We start from the raw sequence: 21,514 nt of genomic DNA, 5'->3' as shown, positions 1-21,514 counted from the left end.
CACTTGCATGGCCTGGCGTTGGCATTTGGATTGCCACGGTTGCAGATAGATATGGGCATCGTTCTAGAGGCAGGCTCTGTTCAACAAGTCATAATTCGTTTATTCATATCACGTAATGGCGTCAATGGTCTACATTACCATCAACTCGACTCCAATGCTTCTTCTCAGACCTTATTTGCGTTGCTTCCACTCCTCTTCCGCTTCCTAGCCTTGGCCTCCTCCTCTTTTCTCTTGTTTTCGCAAGTCTCGCATTGGCTGGCAGGAAGATAGTAGGTGATGAAGTCAATAGTCGTCGTGCAAGTGCCTGAGCCCGCTTCGGGGCATAAGAGCTTCTGCTCGGTAGCTCGGATACGGCGTTGACACTTTGTGCAGTCGTACTTTATGCATTCGTCGATACACATAACTATAGTATTCTCAGGTCGTTCTTCCCGATGAGGTATTTCGTTGTTTTGGAAGCCAGTGTCTTGGTCGTTCTATGATGTAGGACTCTTGTTGTTATAAAACAAGCAAGAGTAGGTCGCTGAGGCTTTCCAGTTATATACAATTTAATATCAGTGATTAGACATTTTTATTACAATATGTTAGATTGTTTGCAAGCACCATTGCCCTAGGCATTTGCTTATGAGTTTGATCTTGATCGTGATGCCGTGAAACAAACCACGAGCCTCGTTTACCAATCGCGAAAAGCATGGCATAGATGTTGTACCATTTGATAAACATTGAATTTGGATCAAAACATTTGCTTTCTAGCATCAGAGGCAATATTCTGCGTCCTTCACAGCGCAAACTTTGAGTCAATTCCGAACTACTGCTTGTTGACTTTACGAGAGTCATACATAGAAGCGTGATATGCTGTATACCGTCATGTCACAAACGATTCTAATGCTCGTTTGAACGGTAACTTGGTAACAGAAACACCAACATTCGTACAGTCGTGGTCCATCAATAATTGTGTTGGTAAATAAAATAATGGGAGAGCAGTGACAGCCATCATCACGATCAAGACCAATAGCAATAACAAAACACAACGCGCCTTCAAATGATTCTAATATACGTATAGATAGCCCTTGAATTTGGTTTTAAATTCAACAGTAACCATATAACTCGTACTTGTTGACTGCACATGAGCGAGACTGCGGTGGTTACCCTATACCTCGACCTCAGATATCACCATAACTTGATACATAACACCAGACCTGTAGTCCATTAGATCAAACAATAGATTCCCATCATTAATACAGAGCTACATGTAGTGCGGTACTCGATGATCTAAAGTGCCGTACTCCCTATTAGCACACGTGTCACTGTTCCCAGCAGCAGTCACTCAAACTAGCATCACCACAAGCAAACCCAAACTAAATCCTCAGCCCGGAGCTCCCGAGAACTCTCTTCGACCAAACCACTTGAATTCCCGGTCCCTGGGCCTGTACTTTGATTCACTTGTAAGAGTTCGCTTAAAGTGACTCGAGCCCTCATATTCCCGATGCCCAGGTCAGAGTCACACCACAAGTTGCGCGAGTGTCTCCGAACTTCTCCGCAACCACTTTCCACTGCTTCCAAGCGGTCTGACTACACAGGGATAACACCGATGATTCAACCAAAAGAGGACTTACTGATATTCGGGGTTCCTCTTTCGTCTATGGGAAAACTTTTCACGACCAAAAGCGGGCGCGAACTATCCTTCTCGAACCAGGGTTGGATCACAACAGCGGAATCGGTCGATGAGCGAAAAGATAGAAGGAAACGATGCGCATCAGCCATCGAAGGAATGCATTTACGATTAGACACTGCATCGATGCCGAGACTGACAAGCATCACGACTCATCACTCACATGCTGACGACACGGAAATGACAGCCTGGTTCGCTCCCGTCCAGATCAGATAGCCGCATCGATTCTCGTTCTCTGTCCAATGCAATCCCCTCTAAGAGATAATGGATCGATCGTGACTTCTTGATCGGCCATCTCTCGCAACTAACGAGGATGCAATGGTTCAAATAATCTTAGCGCTCATCAAGGTCCAAATGCACGTAGCAAGAACTTTCTTGCAGTTCTCATGCGAACGATATATCCCATATGATTTCGCTTCCTATCCCCATACCAACGATGGCCAAGCTAGAGCATAATTGATATGTTATGTGAGAGGCATGCACGTGTTGCTTTACCACTGCGTTGAGACAGGGCACAGTAGCATCGCGTAGTATAGGTTCACCAGTCTAAACTTTGTGAGTATTGGCTTGCGAGTACAGTAGTAGCATTAGGAAATGTTGCCAGGAATATTCGCTATTGTTGCCTCAACAGGTATATCAGGCGGGTTATACTCCCTACAGTCTCGTGATAAGCGTGTTATCAATTATGACAGGTAAAGAATTCGATAGGGACTTTAGCATTATCGAGGCATTCGGTACGAAGGCTAATGGTGAGATTTTCAGAACGGCGTCGTATCGTCGCATAGCCGGCGACAGGAGAGTTAGAGGATGAAGTCGCATTCAGATGATACCCCGTACCCAAGAATATCTGTCAACTCCCATAATACTACTGCCGTCGGATTTGGAGCCCCAAATAGGAAGGGAATCCGTTCCATATACGGCGAAACTTGCGAATTTTACGGGACGAGCCGAAATGCTGGGAGACAGGCCCTCCTCGGTCGATCGCTTGCCCACCTCCCGGATCCCGAATACTTGGGATGACAGAACGCTTGCTCTTGTCCCCTGTTATCTCCCGGTCTGCCCGAGATTCCAAGGAGTACATGATGCTGATTATTTATTTGCATGTTTCGAAGCCGGGAATCAGAATATACTTTCCTACAAACGCCTCCGTTGGGACGATATTGCAAGATGTTTGTCGACATGGTCGATAAACACCTAGCCCTTTCCACCCTTAACAGGATGTTTGATCTAACAAGACAGAGGGATCGTGACTAGGGTACACGGAGATCGCTCCTTGGAATGATGCGATAAAGACATGGGCATGTTGAGTATTGCTGGTGAGGTTTGCGAGGGCCATCCACCTTGGAAGTTACAGAAAACAGGGTGCGGATGACCTCAAGAGTTAGAGGCTGGGACCCGAGTTTCGTGGGGAGTATTCTCTTCAAGGTATGCGCGATGTCACCTTGACACCTTTGTATACCCTGGTCGGCTCCGCACGACGTCTCCCACAAGCTCCAACCAGAGCCTCCAAGATCGAATCTTGCATATATTAATTACCTTCAGCTGAAGTTGTTTACCCACGAGACGTCACGCTAGGAGAGATGACATCCCTATTTTGCCCTTGGTGTTCAGCCACGAATCTCAGACACCACAGTCCCGGGACAGGAGACAAGAGACGAGTCAACTTGGTCATACAGATGGTGGCCATGAGGGAATATTGTGCATATGCAATTAACCTCAAAAAGGGCAAACGGCTTTGAATCCGGTATGGGAGCTGTCGCCTGTCTGTTTGTTTGTTGTTTCAGTGCAGGATGCCATACACACTGCACATGGCCAACTCAGGCCCCGATAGCGAGGTTTCCCTTGCGTCGCGCAATTATAGCCGCAGCAAAACCGATATGATCAAGCCTCCCATCTTGCATAACCCTGATGCAGATTCGAAGTTGTCTCCGAAACAAGAGCCGATCAAGTAGGACCCGTGATGGAGGGCACCGAGAAATTTCGGGCACTCCCTTTCGGGGCCTCCATGCAAAAAGCGATTCAGTTTCTCATCGAATCTTTTCTCGTCGCATATCACAAAATGGCGACACCAGTCATGGATCGAAGATTGGGTTCGAACGTTAACAAACGGCGACCCGACGCTTTAGTTCGTCCGGATAGTTGAGGACCCGGGAAATTGAAGGAGATCATTACTTGGAAAACAAGACAATATGCATATCGTGGATATACGGACTCGAAGTTGCGCAATACCGTTTCTGAGCGCCATTCGTTCCCCATGAATTTGCTACCGAGCCACTGGATAAGTTGATATCGCCACAGTTTAGTGAGGCTATCAGGCTTTTGCCTCATCGCCTTGCCTTTTGTAACGTTCGCCTTACCGAAGATCATGGTATTTTTCATGCAAAATAAGGCTTGAAACCACTTTGCGATCTTGTCTTGAACAATTGGTCCCGGTGTTATCGATACCGACAGGCTGGAAGTGACGCCAGGATCGAGAAATGACCAACTGCGCAGGACGGCGCAGAAGCCACGATCTCATCAGTTGCATCCCAGATGCCTCCTTCCGAATTCACTCTTTTGTGGCGTCGGTTTTTGGGGTCCCTGACATGGAAATTTGTCTGGGCAGAGGCGCCCCTTTCCAAAGAAAAAAACGTGATTCACCAGCGAAAAATGATATGTGATCAGCCTCAGCAGAGTCGGCGTAGGGTAATCTAGCGGGGGGATTAGTTACGAAGTAAGAGGAGGGTCTGGTTTTGTCTGGCTGTATTATGGATGGGTCACTAAGTTGGAGCCCAATGTGCTCCAACAGGATTGGGGGGAGCTGGCGAGGAAAGAGACAACACGATGTTTACACATCGTCATTGGCCCTTCGCTTCCTTCTAGAGACGCCGTAACCAGGACTAGGGTATCAATTGCTTAATTGAAGCTCGACTTAAGAACCTCTCGTGCGTATGGTGGTGTAGGTGAAGTGCAAGGTTAGGGTAAGTTGCGTTTGTTTGACGGATAATGCCGTGCGTCAATATGAAGACATGTCTGATGTTGATTACTGTTGGTTTGATCGATTGTTTGGTCGATAGATTGAGATTGCTTGCTTAATGCGCACGTGTAGTATCTGCACCTCACCACCACCACATGTGGTTTCTGATTGATAGAGTTTTTCTTATTCCTGCGGTCTTGACGATTCGATTACATACAGTGGCTGTATCTGGGCTTTGTTGACCTGTCATTCTCTTGTATTGCCTTTTAGGCATTGCTTGCGACTTTTGGTGGGTAGAAATCCGGGATCGTCGATGGCATCCGGTGCGGGGGCATGTCGACTTGCCTTTCTTGCTTGGCTCGAGGTTGTTTGAGCAGGGGAAGAGACGAGATCTTGCAGCAAAAGTGACGGGGTTCAGCAAAGATCCATGGCATCGATCCTGGGATGGATGGCTTCCCCTGGTTTCCAAGTATGGCAGTTGAGTTGTAGTTCAGTTGAGACTGAGGCTGCGGGGCGGCGCGGTGCCGGGATCGTTCACGACATTCTCTCAGCTCGCGCGCTGGGTGGGCAGGTAATGTGAGGCGTTTGTCTATCTCGATGGAGTCGTTGTTACCCTTTCACTTTCGCCCTTTGTAACGCGGCGCGGCGTCGGACAGTCAGGGCGAAATCAGATATATCATCTTTCACCTACATGACGTGGCGCGCCCTCTCTGTTAACGTTCTCCGCTTACACGGGGCCTTGGGGTCCAGCTGATGAGATGAAGAGACAAAGAGGAGATTCGGAATTGCACATGTAGATGTGACATTAGCTCCCACGGAATGTTATCCATCCGTCAGATATCGTGTGCCACCATGTTTTTGCAGTGCAGTATCGGGCTTGTGTGGCGTTGTGCAGAAAAGTAAGCGGTACCTACCTGTTAAGATTTAGGTAACTGCGATGGTGGCTGCTGGGCGGGCGATCAGATCGTGCTCCTGCCCCGACAGTTCGGGCTCCAGACAGCCCAACGTGGCGGGCGCGGCAGCGGGTAAACTGTTTTACGGCAGCTATCTATGGAAGCTACAGCCAGCCTACAGCACAGCACTGACCTGTTTCTTGCCTTGTGTTGGGAGGCCGCAGCTTCTACTCCTGCGTTGTGCGCCGTGCACCTAATAAGTATGGAGTTCCAACGTTAGTCCAGATGGACGGGATGAGACGAGATGAACTCTGGTGGCGCAGTGCTCAGTGCTGAGGCTCAGGCACAAACCTATAGGTGCTATAGGTACCCATTTGCAGCCCGTGCTCATACAACAGCGGGGCAGTAGGTCGGGTCTATGGTTTTAGCGGTTACAGCCTTACCAGGGGGGGCCCTAAGTTTTTCGGGCTCTCTAGTAGGTTCGTATTAAACCCATGTTGTCAATCAGTGTCAGTGTGTCGAAATTCCGCCCAATTCGGAAGACAATAAAAAGGAAATACTAGGCACCGTCCCGGGCCGGAAGAGTTAACCAAGGGCCTTTGCTAGCCACCAGTTGGGCTTAGGTGCCTGGATTTCAAGCCCAGGGCAGAGTTGAACTTGCCACTACAAGTTGACCTTAGTATTGCGCGCTCAGACTGGCGTAATCCATCTAGCTAGATACCACGCATCTGCCGCATGGCTTGGCCTTTTTTCTTTTTTCTTTTTTCTTTTCCTTTCTTTTTCTTTGTACATTCCTTCCATTCATAGATCATGGTTCGATGTCTCGAATCTGTAACGAGATTCGATCCAACGATTCGATAAGGTATCCAACAGTCATCTCTCCAGGTTTATGCAGGTCATAGATTGGAGAAAAACCAAGCAGCAGATCGTAATATGTCAATGATACTATTTGCCAGGAACGACTCTCTCCTGAGACAACAAGTCCGTTCTAGTCCACTGAACCACTTCCGCGGGTCAAGATCCGCTGAAGTGGTGTGTAGTTGTGACGGCAGTTACGGTCCAATCAATGGGTTATGGTTTTGCTGTGCCGTAGGTTAGAGTTCCATAACTGAAGCTATCAATGTACCGATGGACACTTAGACGGGGGCAATCACATACTATCGAAGAGAGGAATACAGCACATATCCTTGCAGAGAGGATACTTAGACGAGGATGACGTTATTGCCTCGAAGATCATTCACATGGTGTCTACGTACGTATATAGCGCCCATGTCTCTGGAACAGGTTGTGCGATACCAAGCCTTGGCATGTCCAATCCCAGTGCAGGCCCTTGATATGGGGTTTTTGTTCTTCTGTTACAGTCGAAGCCATAACCTTGCTATATGACACGACATGACATACGTCAACTTGGTAGAAGCCATACACATGACACGACAAGGCGTACGGAGACAGTCCAGTGGGCAGAGCAGAACCGTGCGCCAGCGCGTGCCACAGCCGCGACTTGTTCATATCTCGTGCTGTGCCGTTTAGGCACAGATCCTGTTACATTCGGCTGTAAATCAGTGGATGTGTGCCATACATATTATTGACCGCCAGGTACGGTCTTTATCCAATGTAAACGGAGAAACTGTAGCTTGAACCGCCATATCTGGTATTATTTCACGAGTTTTGCGGTCCTTTCTATTTCCGTTCTAAAGATTGTTTCGAAAGCGAAAAAGCAAAGTCGAAATAGCACGCAAGCCGTACTAACATACTGACACGGCGGAGCCCCAGATTTAGCCGCCCGTTTCTCCTAACCAAGGCCTCCCGTCAAAGCCAAAGGGGATAGTCGCGGCCATATTCGAACTCTGTTGATATCTAAATTGGTAATAAAAAGTAAAGGTCAAGCCCCCAAGATAGATCTCATCGGTTCGGTTTCCCCGACCATGGGTATCCCAGTTGGCAATGCTTGCGAGTTTGCAGCAGACAGATTGATATAGGACGATCAAACTATGACATGGGGGCCTTGATCCGGAGGCGCGAAACATAGATCTGCCAAAAAGAAAAGAGTGAGAGGAAAGGGAAAAAAATAAATAAAATAAAAGAGGATCCATCCAATATCTATGTTTATTGCTGTCAACGTTGCAATGCGCAGTCCCAGCTCGCAAGCTGACGCTCTTCTTGGAATCAAGGTTACAACGCGTCTCTCGTCATGCAGAAGCTAACCGTCGATCTTGAAGGCCAATACAACCTGGCGTCTGCCTCGCCTGAGTTTCTCACCCTGGCTCATTTCGAGGTTCAATGTTACATACATTCGGCCCCAATGCAGTGGGCCATGAATGGGAATGCCGTTGCGGTGAGAGCTGAGAACACTTTATCGATAGTACAGCTGCGGATACGAATGAAGGGTTCTGTGTCCGTAAGGAGATCATAGTAAGATGAGATGAACGGTCGGTCAGTCGGTTGTGTTTGAACAAAATGTGATTTATCGACTGGAGCTTCCAACCGCCACAGATGCCGGTTTCTACGAGTCTTGCTTGACCCTGCTCTGCTCCAACAGGGACAAGGACGAGGAGGACCAGTTGAGGTTCGTCATCTGCCACTTGCCCATGCTGCTTTGATTACAAGTATCAAAATATACTCTCGCCTAATCAACACTACCAGCCGTCGGACCAAGCGGCATTCGAACCGGATCTCTTGGTCTGAGACATGTATGCCAGAATGGCCGTAGTCTCTCCCTTACAGCATCTATCTAATACCAGATTTCGTGCTCAGTGATATCGTAGTGACACCATGCGCAAGTTGTAAAACTCCCTTGCTTCTATCGTGACCGCATCATTATTACCCTACACCGACAACCAAGGTCAAGTGGGGGGCCTCAGCATCAGATTTCTGTTACATTCCTTATTTTGCCTGCTGAAGACCACATACATCCTTTTCTGCAAGGTACGGCTGCAACCTTGTAAAAACAACCACACCCCCCTGATGGGATTCCGCATGCTCGCTTGCTCAGCCAATTGCTGCAGAGTTGTATCTCTCGCAGTACCTATTTTGGAATACCGACCAAGGATCTCAGATTCACCAGGGAAAATGACATATCGTAAGAATCCAGCTGCTCGGGGACTGGGCTTAGCGGATGCAGGCTGTTGCTGTTGCGCCAGTCCTGGTGTATAGTAATCAACTAATCAACGTCGTATTGGCTTGGTCAAAGACGAAATACTGCGCTCGAGGTGAGATAGTCGAGAACTACACTTTGCACTGCAGTATAGCACCCTATGTTTCTCAAGTAATAAGAGAGAATAAACACAAGTTAGACCACCAAGTTCGCATGAGAAAACTGTTGAAGTTGGTGTGCCAAACTAACAACTGCAACGTCCAGGGTCATTGACCACCTCTGCAGCATTAGTCGGTACCCTAACTGATATAGAGTGCCCCCCCTTCCATGAGGAAGATTTGTGCTGAGTCAGAGTCCCTGAATCTGTTGCCATCTCCACGGATGGACATGATCCGCCGTGTCTCCCCGCGCTCCCACTTTGGTTTGACAATTTCTACCTAACTAAACCCATCCTTTCCATTTCAAGTAATTCAGGGCAGGCACAGAGAGGATCAAGGCTGGGCGTCCTGTGGCCGGGGTCCCCTGTTAGTTGGACCCGACGCTGTGGTGGGGGAGAACACTGACCTGATAGCGGCACTGACTTTCATCTCAGCACAAGTCGACCCAAGTCAAACCAACCCGACACCTCCCGTAAACGTAGATGACGTACTCAGAGAGTGCAGACTAATAAGGGCTAGTGGTTGTCAACCAACACCAACACTTCCCATCCCGCTGTCAAGGCTTAAGCCCGAGCACAAAATAGTGAGCTAAACTCAACGCTGTGAAGAGCCAACGCTCCTTGCTCGTTTGCGTAGGCGAGATAACAGTTGAATGTCTCAAACTTGATCAAGATTACCGCTGTGCACAGCGCACCAAGAGTATAAAGTCCCGCCCGTGCTACGAACAGTCAGTCAGTCAGTCAGTCAGCAGTCAGTCAGTCAGTCAGTGACTGAGACTCGGAGGGCTGAATCTAACATTCGGGAGCAGCCGTCCTCGTTGGTGCACCAATCAACGGCGAGCGAACGGCCCTTCGCCCATCTCTCCGGGTCTTCCTTCACTGCCGAATAATCGCCCCGAGGATGATCGGTATACAACCCGAAAACATTGATTCATATCCGTTTCTCATAAAACACCTTGTGCCAGCCGCTCCACGACAGTAAAATTAATCCCTTTTCCTCTATCCGTATAGTAAAATCATGCTCATTAAAACAGAACGGCCCTTGCCGGGATGAGGGCACGGAGCACATGCAGGTTGGTTCTTCAGCGTTTGCTCCAAAGCAAACATCTTTGGCGTTTGAGGATTGCATGACCCCAACCAGATGAGTGAATGACAAGAGGATGGCATGTGAGACAACTTGGCCTTGACCCTGCGTGTGCTGCAGAAAAGAAGATGAGAGAAGTGAAAAGGAACGAAAAAGAAACGGTACAGATTCTCACTCAATGCACCCGGAACGTTGTTTCGACTAGTTCGATCCGTACTTCACAAGTAAACACTATACATGAGTCACATGAATTCTTTTCGCGTCACCAGGTACAGTATAGAGTACTGGTAACGGATAGATCTTGTTCAACGTGAAGCGAGACCAGCAAACAGGCGCTCTCGCTCGTTCCTTATACCCCTGCCTGTAATACGTGCGTTAAAGCATATGATGAAAACACAACAGCAGTTCCAGGCTGGGACGTTTTTGCTCGCATTGCCATCGGTCTCACAAGGAGACACAAGCTGTATAGAGCGACCACAGCATTGGCGAAGAAAAAGAAAGCAAAGGAAAAGAAAAACAACAAGTGAAACGACCTGTAAAAACAGGAATAAGAGAGGACTGCTGAAACTGATAACTGATGAAGATGGTGCGGTTTGTATTGTGCTGTGCATACATACATGCTATAAATTGTGCATGCATGAAACTAGCTCCAGAGTCGATCGCCGGGTGCACAAAGAATCAGGGCTACAAAAATTGTCTGTAGATCTACCCACATCTGGGGAGGATACTGTAAAGGTATTTGTTGCATCCTGTCCAGCTTCATGCATCCCAAGTTAGTGTGGGTGTCCACGAGTCTTGGCAACAAGGGTCCTTCATGGGGCTTCGTCCAACAGGAACCACCATCATGACTTGAACAACATCGTACCTAGTCTTTCATTGGTTGGCTGCACAATTGTGATTCAAGACTCTGATGCGCATGAGAGCCGTTGAGAAGTGATCATGACACAATCTTCCTCTTCGACAAGACTGAGTTTTGTCTTAATCAGTCCTGGATTGTCAGGGCTGAATATGATCCTTCGACCCTCAGCACCCTATCCGGATCACGGCCATATCCGCTGACTCCATCCACCATGCCTGATTGTTCGAGAGTTACCTACAGATACGGATACTGCTCTCTTTATCTCCAACGCCCTGCTGGAAATGAGTAATTCTCAGCTGCTCTGGGTGTGGACATTTCGACATTTCGCCCAGCCAGTAAGTTACAGGCAGTTGCGGTATATGTGGTTGAAACAAGGTACTTTGCACGACTTTGCTAAACTCGATCCGTTTTGGATCCTTTGACATGCAACAGCTGGCGTACCCAGAGCATGCCTCTGAGCTCTTATTACTGTTGATAAACATCAAGGTCCGTCACCTAAAGGAAAAAGCGGTGCGCAACCATTGAATGATTGATCCATTGGTAGACCGATCACCATGTGATGTAACGGGGATAAGGCGGCCGCTGTAAGGTCGAGGAAACAAATGTTTACCCTTCATGAGTCTGCCGGCCGGGCTTCATGGTGCAAAACGGCCCCGCCATCCACCGTCATCCATCGCCATCGCCAGCCTCATCGTCCTCAGAACTGCCCTAATAGTATACGTATTTGAACCCATAGAGACCCTGGTAAAGGAAATCCCCTGTTTGGCACTCGCCTGGCCTTTTACCTCCCTTCCCTCAGCCTTTCAGCCTCTCTGGGCTACGTATGTTCTGCGCTTCGTAATGCGCCCAAGTAGTGTTTGACATAAACGAGAGACTCGATATTTGATGCCATCAGCCTTCCACCTATCAAACCAGTAACGGCATGGAATCGCGGTCTTCACATGTATCAATCGCCCCCTCTCCTGCAAACAGAGGGACAATTGGTCAAGATAGACCTTTTTTTCTTTTTCTTTTGGCTTGAAGAATATCGATGACTTGTTACAGGAATATACTATGCGGGCAGTGGATCGTTCCCACACAATAGTGAGTCCAGTCGTCTTCGTACTAGCACTGGCAGGGACAGGAGGGGATGTTCCTGATTACTGTTGGTACATGACAACTGAGAAAATATTGACTTGTAGTTTCTCATGTTGGTACAGTCAAAACTGCAGTGACATGGCTTCGAGAAGCTGCCAACGAACGGCCTCGTCTCAAGTTACGACTCAAAAGACTGGATCAGTACCAAATCTTGTGCATTAGTGAGTCGTCTCGACTCGCGGCAGTCAGAGGTTGTGAGGCGCCTAAGTTAGCACCGCGGCCTTGCGACCCCGCTAACATGTCGCTACTGTTTCTGACTTCTTGCCATTCTCTCGTAAAACATCCTTGCTCAACCCCTGGCAGGTTTTGCGGGCTCCCCTCTCAAGCTGCCCCAGATATGGAAAAGGTGAAGTTGATTTTCATTGTATTTCCTCTGATAGCCTGAAGTGTTCACGGGGTTCTGGTCGCAGTACTGCTGGCCGGCCTCGCGTACCGCCTTTCGTCGTTCAGTACATAGTATATGTACAGCGTCTAGAATCAATGCGCCGAGTGAGACCAAACATGGCAGTAGCGAAGATCGACAATGCGATCCTTTCGATTCCTCATCTCAAAAGTCGCATATCAGATCGGGTTACCAAGGCTGCAAGGCCACTGAAGAATCACATCAGATGACCTTGTGCTTTGACCCCACCATTCATGACAGATGAAAAAGCTTGGAGGTTCAAGCTTGGAACCAACTAGCTGGCACTTTGCCGGCAGTGGTCTTTTCGCTGTGAGATAACGATTGCTCGGCTAAGCAGATATGGCAAACGTAATAGCCCCCGTGAGAAGCCCGACGTGCCATTGCCTCATTAAGCGCAGCACACTAACACTCAAGCGCTCATGTTGGTCAGTCGGAGAATGGATAAGCCATGTTCTCTTGTTTCCCCCTCTGGATTGTTGCTTGTACGATTCTAATGCCCTTCAGCGACAGCAAAATCGAGATTTCGACACAGCGAGATCTAGGAGCGTATATGGCCCATTGGGAAGTGCGTGCGAGGTGATGTATCATTTCTTTCCATCTGTGTTAGTTGCGTGGAGGGTGGCTTTATCCCAAAATCGGTGCGTTCCACACACCCTAATAACAGTTGTGGGCGTCTAAATAACGGGCCTTGTTTTCTCGCTCGCCATCGGCCGAGAAAACAACACCGTTCCGTTAGGGGACGGCATTACGAAACCACAGACATTTTGCAACCTGTCTATGGAACTGACAAGCCTTTGTCCCCGTGATTTTCTGGGAATGCTCGGAGGTAGATGTTAATCCATAACTAGAAAGGGAGCTCGGGAGGTGGCCTCTTCCATTGCCCCATTGATGCCATTGGTCCGGAACTGTATCCTGTGGACGATTAAGTACTGTACCAACAATGCACTGCGCTTGCGAGTGGAACTAACTTCTGATGCTTTGTACTTGACTTCGTCATATTGCAGACGTACCTATGTATGTTCTTGAACCATATTCGCTTCATTACCTGCCCCCAGCAAGATGTGTCGCCAATCGTTGCGTCTTGGTTTATATTTGCTCTCAGTTGTAAGCCCTGCAAGTCAGATACCACACACCAGAGGAAGAACCAGCGGGCAGAATCGTTTGGGTGTTGACGTGTTCCCTCAATTGGTCCGCATTTAGGTGAGCGCTCAAAGATATGATTGAACAGCTGAAAGATGCATGATCCCGGTTCATGGGCATTGAGCGCAATCGCCATTTTTTTTTTTTTTTTCAAAAAAAAAAAAGACCCTGTTGTGTGGCCTCTCAGCTGCAAGTGAGCTGCCTGTCGCGTCTAAATCAAGAGGAGTACTGTATGTATGTAGGTACAGACTTGACACATTTTGACCCTAGTCAAGCTGAAGGAAGCACTCGCACAGCATGATGTGGAATGAGGCAAGCTGTTCCTGAAGGCTGATTAGTTTAGATGTTGAAATCCTTATGTAAAGCTGCTTGGCCAGCACGACCAGGTATTAACCAACCGATTATGAGTTCTCAGATATTCGCGAGATACAACGATGCTGTGCCCAGCCACTGGAGAGCTCTCTCTACCTATACATGTATAGAATGCATAGCGACTTGTATTGGATTTAAAATGCGATTGCTGCATTGGAGGCTCTGTTCAATCCTCTACACGCATATGATCTGGTTGGCTATTATGCTTGGAGAATGGACAATGCGGAAGTGGGGATAAATTGGAACCAATTAGATCTGTGCTTGACATGTATAAGGCAGGTGCGGCTCCAGACAGACATGTCCTCCAGTATATTGATAAAATTTGAAGGAAGTAACAATCGATGGCATTCCTTAGGGTAAGGCAAGTGTTTTCAGGAGATAGGAAGGTAGCAATTAATACCTAGGTAAGTACCTTGGAGGGTAGAATATCACTTTGTCCCCGAGACCCGTAATTGAGGAACTCATCTCATATCACCAACTACCTAACCACGGACGTTTGTCTCGGCCCAGTCGTTTTGCAATCGCCTATTGACTTATTAGTCTTCGGCTCTCAGCCGTTGATGTGCCTAAGATAGTGCTGCGGAGCCAATGCTCGCTCTCGACGTTTGACCGTTATGTTTGCAGGAACCATCTGACGCCAACTGGTCCAGCGCCACGACCTGCCGGGCATTTTGAAGACGAGGCACCTGAAGCCGCCACCTCGATTTTTCAGTCTCGTCAAAAGCACGGTATACAGCGCATCATGACCAAAAGTGAAGTAAACCCCACGACGATCCACACTTGCACACAGAGAGAGGCGACTACGCGGCGCATTTACATGTACGCATAAAACACACGCGAGGGATCCCAGGTTTGTTACTTTCGCAGAGTTCAGCCGCAGCGAGAGGTGCTAACTAACACCTTCTTCTCCTTGACCGGAACAACTCCGCAAGGCATACTTGCACACCCAACTTGGCTGGGATTTTGTAGAGAGCACAGCGGCTGAGAGATGGAATGCGGTCCCGAGCAAAACGACAATTTGCCGCTCAACATCCATCGAAAGGAGTTTTAGGCACTCACGCCAAAATAGCAGACCCTATTGATAGCGGAACCCGCCGCGATGTTGTGCACCTGAGCAGCGTAGTCATATCGCGGAGTCGTGAGGCGGATTCTACCTCAACCCATGATAGAGGAACTCTCTGATCATAGTGATCAGTAGTTGCAACCATTGCGGCGTGCCATCAAGGCCAGGTCTGTAACAGTCACAGGAATAGCATCACCAAAACAAGCATAATTACAACCTGCAACTCCAGTCCACAACTTTCGTCGGTACGAGCGAGAACAGCTTCTTGACCCAAATTGCTAGATACCAATGCTTCTCAACGCCAGCAGCTGGGCCCTGCCCTGCCCTGAAGCTCAAGCCCAACCGGCGTGGCCCGGACATGGTGAGGCCTTGGAGAAGAGGATGAAAAATTCGAGATTAGGGCCTAGGTTCAGGGATGGCCCTGGGAGGGTTTTCACTCATGGCTGTTCCTGAGCACACACCTTGAGCATCCCACCCCTGCTCAAGTCCCCAGCTCTCTCCCCAGCAGCGGAGTCGTTTTTAGCGTCCTCATACCCTTGTCGCGATCCCGTGTCCCAATGCCACACCCACGTCTCTAACTTCAACTTCATATCTTTAATCCCAAAAAGAGATCTGGAAACATGTATTTACATCAAAGTTATAAGTTACTTTGAATATGATAATACACGAGCACGGAGCTTAAAAAACGCGCCTCAAGCTCGATGACTGGGAGTGTAGAATACGGGTGGTACTGTACTATACCATCGCTTTAAACCTAACGACCGCTCAAATCGGCGCAATTAAGTGGAATCGATCAAGCATTGAGGAAAGAGAGACATCAATTCAGCTATTTCTCGATGGAGCTTCCACTTTAGGGTTTCCCCTTGCTGGTTCTTGCTACAATGTCTCAACTTTGGTTATTAAGTCGCCATACTCATCAGTATCAGAAAGAAAAAGAAAAAGAAAGAGACAACTTCTCGCAGTCCAGTCTGGACGGAGAAGCTAAAGCTAGACAGGGGACAGCCTTCGTCCTTCTACGTGACATCCCTCACCCCCTCCCCTCTTTGCTCATCTTTCTACGACCCAGAAATCCCATCTCGACCCTGGTCTCTTTGCGTCCTGACTAGATCTACCTCTAAACCCACACCTCTCCCGGGACCATGCCTAGTGCCCGCCAGTGGGGAAGGCATTGGATCTCAGTCTACTACCCAGGCCAGTATTATGACGAGACCTGGTTTAACATTCTGTTACAGTTCCAGGGCCTAGTCAAAGAGGTACCAGAGTATGTAGACCCGCCTTACAGAGAGGATCTCTGAGCATTACCTCACGATTGGCTACAAGAGAATTTGACCCTTGTCGCACATCAACTTATCTACTCAAGCAAAGGAATATATGTAGTTGGGCCTCTCCTCCATGATCTCAACCATCCAGTCAACTCTGTCTCACAAGCAACTTACACTTTCAACTTCAAAGAACTATTCTACTACAATCATTCTCACTCCTATACACATACACTTTCTGTCTCTCTACTCGAGTTCAACTTGTCCTTTCTGTCATTGCACTTGGACATACTGTTCTAGTTCTTGATCAACAACTTGTTTCTCTTCAATATTACCAAGTCTTTGCGACTTTCCTCCGGGACAAAACCAACCAACAAAAGCTGTCGATCCTGCTTTGAGAGCGAGGCAGACTTGAATCGGCAGGATGTCCCTCACAACTCAAACATCAAGCGGCCCTAACTGGGGACGCTGGCCTCAGCAACTCCCTGGAGACTACAACATGATGGAATCACCATCTATGCTCCCATTCGACTCTCGAGCCAACACCACTTCTTCCATTCAACGACCCGTCATGTCACCTTATATGGTCCAGGGCTCCTACAGCTCTGGCCAAGTGAGCAACATACCGGCGCCTCACTACCAGGTCTCCAACCCTTACCAGTTTGCGGCTTATCAAGGCCCACCAACACCTCCCCATCACTCTTCGCCTTTCAAAGTGGAATACAATGACCGCCCTCTCGGACAAGAGAACGACCACGGCCGAGTTTCTTCGTACCTTCGGGAGCCAAGATATGCATACGTCGAGCAAGCACCCTCTCCTGCACGAAGCGATTCACAGGCCTCTACAGCCCGCTCCACCGGCTCCAACCCAACACTTGCTTCCAAGACCATCATCTCAAACTCAACTGTCAATGGGGGTGACCAGATCAACTTTGAGACTGAGGTGGATGAGTTGATGAAGGCTATTCAGCGCAAGGCAGAGATGCAACCTGATGCTGGACACCAGCCACTCACCCCTGGAATGTCTCCTGTTTCCGATGCGAGCCTGGAAAGCCACGGAACTCCTACTCCCATGGGTGACAAGTCGCAAAGGAAGCGATACCATTGCAACGGTCCCAACTGCCAGAAGAGCTTTACCCAGAAGACTCACCTCGACATCCATCGCAGAACACACAGCGGTGAGAAGCCATACGTAAGTCTGAAGCTGACTCCCACAATCGAAATGCACTAACATATATAGTCTTGTGACTTTCCTGGCTGTGAGCTCACCTTTTCACAACTGGGCAACCTGAAGACTCATCGACGTCGCCACACCGGTGAACGCCCGTTCTCTTGTGACAAGTGCGATCGCCAGTTTGCTCAACGAGGAAACCTTCGCGCCCACTTGCAGACTCACCAAGGATTGAAACCCTACGTCTGCATCCTCGATGCTTGCAACAAGACGTTCTCTCAGCTCGGTAACATGAAGGTGAGCATTGAATGTAGTACCAAGCAAAGTTCCAACTAACCATGCTTTAGACTCACCAAAACAACTTCCACAAGAAGACCCTCAAGAACCTCACCATGAGATTCGCCCAGATTCTCAACTCGGGAGAAGAAGTGCCTGATGTTGACCGCGAGCTGTTTGAATACTTCGCCACACACTACAAGAACAGCAACAAGGGCATTAAAGGTCGAGGAAAGGCCCGCACGGTTGCTGAGCGCAAGCCCAAGCTCTCTCACTCACCTGTTGCGCACCCAATTTCAAGCATACCTCAATACCCTCTTCCTCAAATCGCCTCAGGCCACCAAACACCTTCTCCTCACCAGCCGCATGGTCTCCCCGTCTCAGGCAGCCTCGCGGCTTACAGTATGAGCCGTGCCCAGCACAATTCTCACACAAACGGCTATGAAGTATACGACATTCAAGGAGGACATCACCACATCCAGCCACCTCACAACGCCGGCATGATGTACGAGACCAGCCATGTGCGCGAGATGAACTACAATGAGCGTATGTACTGAGGACTGTTCACCATGGAACAGCATCACCATACCAACTAGACACGAATCGACAGCGTTACGCATTTCATTTACAACAGTACGATACGGGAGGCCAAACAGTGCAATTATTACCAAAAGCCAAAACATTTAAACGGCGTGTCTTTTTTTTCTGGGGGGTCGAAAACATATGGTCACACAAAAAGTCCATACGATGGGTTGAAACTTTAGGGTGGTTGTTTGAACACACTGATGCAGGGGTTCCGCCCTTTTTGCTGCTTTGATACCAATTGTTTCTTGCGTTTTTACACATATAAATTTCTCAAGCAATTTGCACAGGGGAAGTGCTTTGCTTGCCATGTACACTAATGATTATCGATACTGGCTAGACGGATGCAAGGGAGAGCGAGTGGGTTCGTTCATGATTTCATGGAGTTTAGAACAAGAAAGAAGGCTGTATTATCTGCCAGGACGAAGTTTTCTGTGTTTTGTTTTCTATTTCTGTTTTCTTCATGTTTTGGTTATCAACTCCTGTTGATGCATTTTGCACAGAGTTATTAGACTCAGGAACAGGACATCAGCAATCTGCATAATGGGAAACGAAGAGACGAGAGTAGCCACTGGAGGGCGAAATCGGAATACTGGCATTTAGATAGTATATGACATGGAATTCGAATGAACATATCTCAGAGACGATTAAATCCAGTGAAAAACTTGCAAACAACAGTGATGATGACCTCAATGTCTCGCCCTGTTAGACATGCCAGGCTAGGAACAAAACCACCGAAGTGAGGACACAGCCATGCTTACGATACCAGGATTGGTATTTTGGAGACTTGTCACGCAGGCGGGCCATCCAGGGGCACATGATGGGATGGATTCTCCAGCAGGACGGTCTAGACCAAATTGTATGGCGTTAGTCGAAGATGCAGGGGATGAGAAAGCAAATTAAGGTAAGGCAAGGTACAAATGTCCCAATTGGGGGCCATAGTGATGCCCAAAACCACCGATTTAGAGAGCATCGTACCGTATATTTGTGATAATATTAGAGCACTCAGCTGAGCCAAGAGTTTAAGGCCTCGATGGAGGATGGCGATCCTGGCATCACGATCGAAGAAAACGGTCAGGGGCTGCTAAAGTGAAATGTGAGAACTGGGAAAAACAGTATCTCGGTAAAAGTACAAGTCTGGCCAACATAAGTTGACCTTGTTTGTAGTTGGTTGGTGTGGCTTGTACGTACTGCATGGATTCTATAATTTTCCACAGAGGCTAGACGTAATTCTGAGTACCTCTGTATGATGTCGAATCACGACCGCCTGTCATAGAGGTCAGGTGAGATAGAACCTGTGTTGGTGGAATGCAGGATATAGGAGTGGCTGATTTCGACATGAGATTATCACCTGCATATTATGACGCCGATACTGTTCCTGTTTTGTGCGAGACCAATTTTCATGACAGTTTTGGATTCATCTACATTTGACAGCTGTCCACAAATCTACGACAGCTGGACTTGCTTGCGAGACATGATGTGCTGCGTGTTGTAGCATCCATATATATCCCACCGAGGTTGCAATCATGTATATAGGATACAAGACTGCATACTCATGTAGATTAGGGCTGCATGCCTCTCTTTCTGGCTGGATCGACAACCCCCCCTCCCCCAATATTCACCGCCCCCCCTCTCTACCTATTATGTCCTCTTCCCTCACTCTCCCCTGAATGGACAGTTGTCGAAGAGTCAAATGCACACACAGTAAAAAACGGATCTCCTCTGTGCATATGCCTATGCATGAAGCCTCATTTCCAAGTCTCTGCTTCGGGGACCAATGCGAGAAGCCTTCACCGCCGTAGATAACATTGCAATAGTCTGGTCCGGCCCGTCACTTTCATCGTGTGTACGAAACTACTTCACTCATCGGAATAAATCTCAAGACATGATGCTTTTCCCGATTTTGAAAGCTGCAGATGCGGAGATATGCAAGCCTTCAGCGGTCAGTTTTCTTTTTCTATCTCATTTGCATCCACAAAGCCGTTGAAAGCGTTTGTATGCGCACGCACGAAATGCACGTTCCTTGTATGTGGAAGTGTTGTAGATGCAAGATGGGATTTCGCTGGGAATAGGGATCGATGAGCGCTTAGACCAGAGACGAGAACGTTGGTTCAGAGCAACCGTTGCAAGGCTGGTTTGAGGCGGGAGAGAGCACGCAAGCGAGCCTTGTACGGCACTGGATGAATCCCCTCAGGAGCAAGTCCGTTTCATCTAGGTGGCGAAACGGACCAAGCGAGGCGAGAGGCAGATGAGTTAAGACACAGACACCCAAAGGAGACAGTCACTACTATCCGCGTATCAGAGCCGTCCGTCCTGCCTTGTCGAAACTTGAAGTGAGCCCGAGACATTCTTGATGTGGGCTTGGTTGTGTATGCACTCGATGCCTACCATGTCCATGTTCAAGTCCACGTCCGTACCCATATCCCAACAGCCTGATGCAAGGGAGCCGTGCTGTTTGTTTGCATATACACAGACACACGTATGTATGTATGCGTCCCTATGTGTATGTATGTAGAAAGTCTTCAACACGCATGGAGCCGGTACTGCACCAACTGTTCCGCGGAGGCCACAAAGAGAGCTGATTACAGTGGTCTACAGCATTCTAACCTCCATGCAGAGTCGAGACAAACAAGATGTTGTCACCGCTCTGTATCTCGTAGGCCTCCTCGCCTTCGAGCTCCCAATCGGCGTCGTTGATGAGAACCAGGATGCCCGGTCGACTGTTTGCCACTCTTGTCAGCTGCAATATCCATGGAAACCCAGGTAGGACTTGGTGTAAGAGTGCTCCGAACCGACGTGGCTGTGTGTGGTAGCGAGTCAAGGGGAGTGTACATAGCGAGTCGGAGGTAAAGAGAGGCAAAAGACAAGAGGAGAAACAGTGGTCGAGACATACAGGTGACTGTCCAGAACGAAGAGGTCCTTGCGAGAATCGTCCATGACGTTCTGACATAGGTGGTCTATCAAGTACGCGATGTCGGCGGGTTTCCCATCTTGGCCTGCCGCGGGAATCGACAGAGCGTGCTGTCGTTTGTTGGAAAAGAGCATTTCCAGCCCGCCACTGCAAGTACCGTGGTGTTAGCTCCAAGGAACCCGAACTAGAAAAGGAGGGATCAAAGCGAGGGGACCAAAGAGAGAGCAGAGACGAGACTTGTCAAAGGGGAACTCAGGGACAGGGCTTTGTCCGGGCTAGTGGGACACTCATGGAAAAATTGGTAAATGCAGGAGGGCGTGGGCTTGATTTGACGCCCGAGACCTGAGTCGAGGCTGGAGGCAGGAGGTTGGGAGTGAGAGTTGACATATCATATAATGCGCTCGAGATGGATGTTGGTGAAACGAACTTACGAGAACTCCACGTCGATGCTGAGCATTGGGGAAGATGCTGATTCGGCCATGGCGAAA

The 21,514-nt window shown here is 48.5% G+C and overlaps 4 protein-coding genes across 4 annotated transcripts, besides 4 other annotated features; 2 read left to right on the top strand and 2 right to left on the bottom strand.

The window, feature by feature from the left end:
* Nucleotides 1–164: 164 nt before the first annotated feature.
* FPSE_04148 (uncharacterized protein) lies at nucleotides 165–401 on the bottom strand (the record flags this gene model as incomplete). Its single annotated transcript, XM_009257266.1, has 1 exon — nucleotides 165–401. One exon carries the CDS (start codon nucleotides 399–401, stop codon nucleotides 165–167), a length of 237 nt encoding a protein of 78 aa, XP_009255541.1.
* A 5,865-nt stretch (nucleotides 402–6,266) lies between these two features.
* Nucleotides 6,267–6,304: a repeat region.
* A 1,276-nt stretch (nucleotides 6,305–7,580) lies between these two features.
* Nucleotides 7,581–7,601: a repeat region.
* A 108-nt stretch (nucleotides 7,602–7,709) lies between these two features.
* On the top strand, nucleotides 7,710–8,118 carry FPSE_04147 (uncharacterized protein; the record flags this gene model as incomplete). Its single annotated transcript, XM_009257265.1, has 2 exons — nucleotides 7,710–7,853; nucleotides 7,957–8,118. The coding sequence occupies 2 exons, from the start codon at nucleotides 7,710–7,712 to the stop codon at nucleotides 8,116–8,118; spliced, it is 306 nt and encodes a 101-aa protein (XP_009255540.1).
* Nucleotides 8,119–9,495: 1,377 nt separating this feature from the next.
* Nucleotides 9,496–9,538: a microsatellite.
* Nucleotides 9,539–13,526: 3,988 nt separating this feature from the next.
* Nucleotides 13,527–13,556: a repeat region.
* A 2,954-nt stretch (nucleotides 13,557–16,510) lies between these two features.
* FPSE_04146 (uncharacterized protein) lies at nucleotides 16,511–18,090 on the top strand (the record flags this gene model as incomplete). Its single annotated transcript, XM_009257264.1, has 3 exons — nucleotides 16,511–17,278; nucleotides 17,327–17,554; nucleotides 17,605–18,090. 3 exons carry the CDS (start codon nucleotides 16,511–16,513, stop codon nucleotides 18,088–18,090), a joined length of 1,482 nt encoding a protein of 493 aa, XP_009255539.1.
* Nucleotides 18,091–20,413: 2,323 nt separating this feature from the next.
* FPSE_04145 (uncharacterized protein) lies at nucleotides 20,414–21,507 on the bottom strand (the record flags this gene model as incomplete). The annotated part of the gene is made up of 5 exons (XM_009257263.1): nucleotides 20,414–20,547; nucleotides 20,595–20,612; nucleotides 20,723–20,835; nucleotides 21,009–21,173; nucleotides 21,458–21,507. The coding sequence occupies 5 exons, from the start codon at nucleotides 21,505–21,507 to the stop codon at nucleotides 20,414–20,416; spliced, it is 480 nt and encodes a 159-aa protein (XP_009255538.1).
* Between the last annotated feature and the right edge of the window lie 7 nt (nucleotides 21,508–21,514).

This window comes from Fusarium pseudograminearum, chromosome 4 (genome assembly GCF_000303195.2).
Source record: "Fusarium pseudograminearum CS3096 chromosome 4, whole genome shotgun sequence".
In the NCBI taxonomy this organism is placed as follows: Eukaryota; Fungi; Ascomycota; class Sordariomycetes; order Hypocreales; family Nectriaceae; genus Fusarium; species Fusarium pseudograminearum.
Note: the sequence above shows the minus strand (reverse complement) of the source record. Positions and strands in the feature narration are given on the sequence as shown.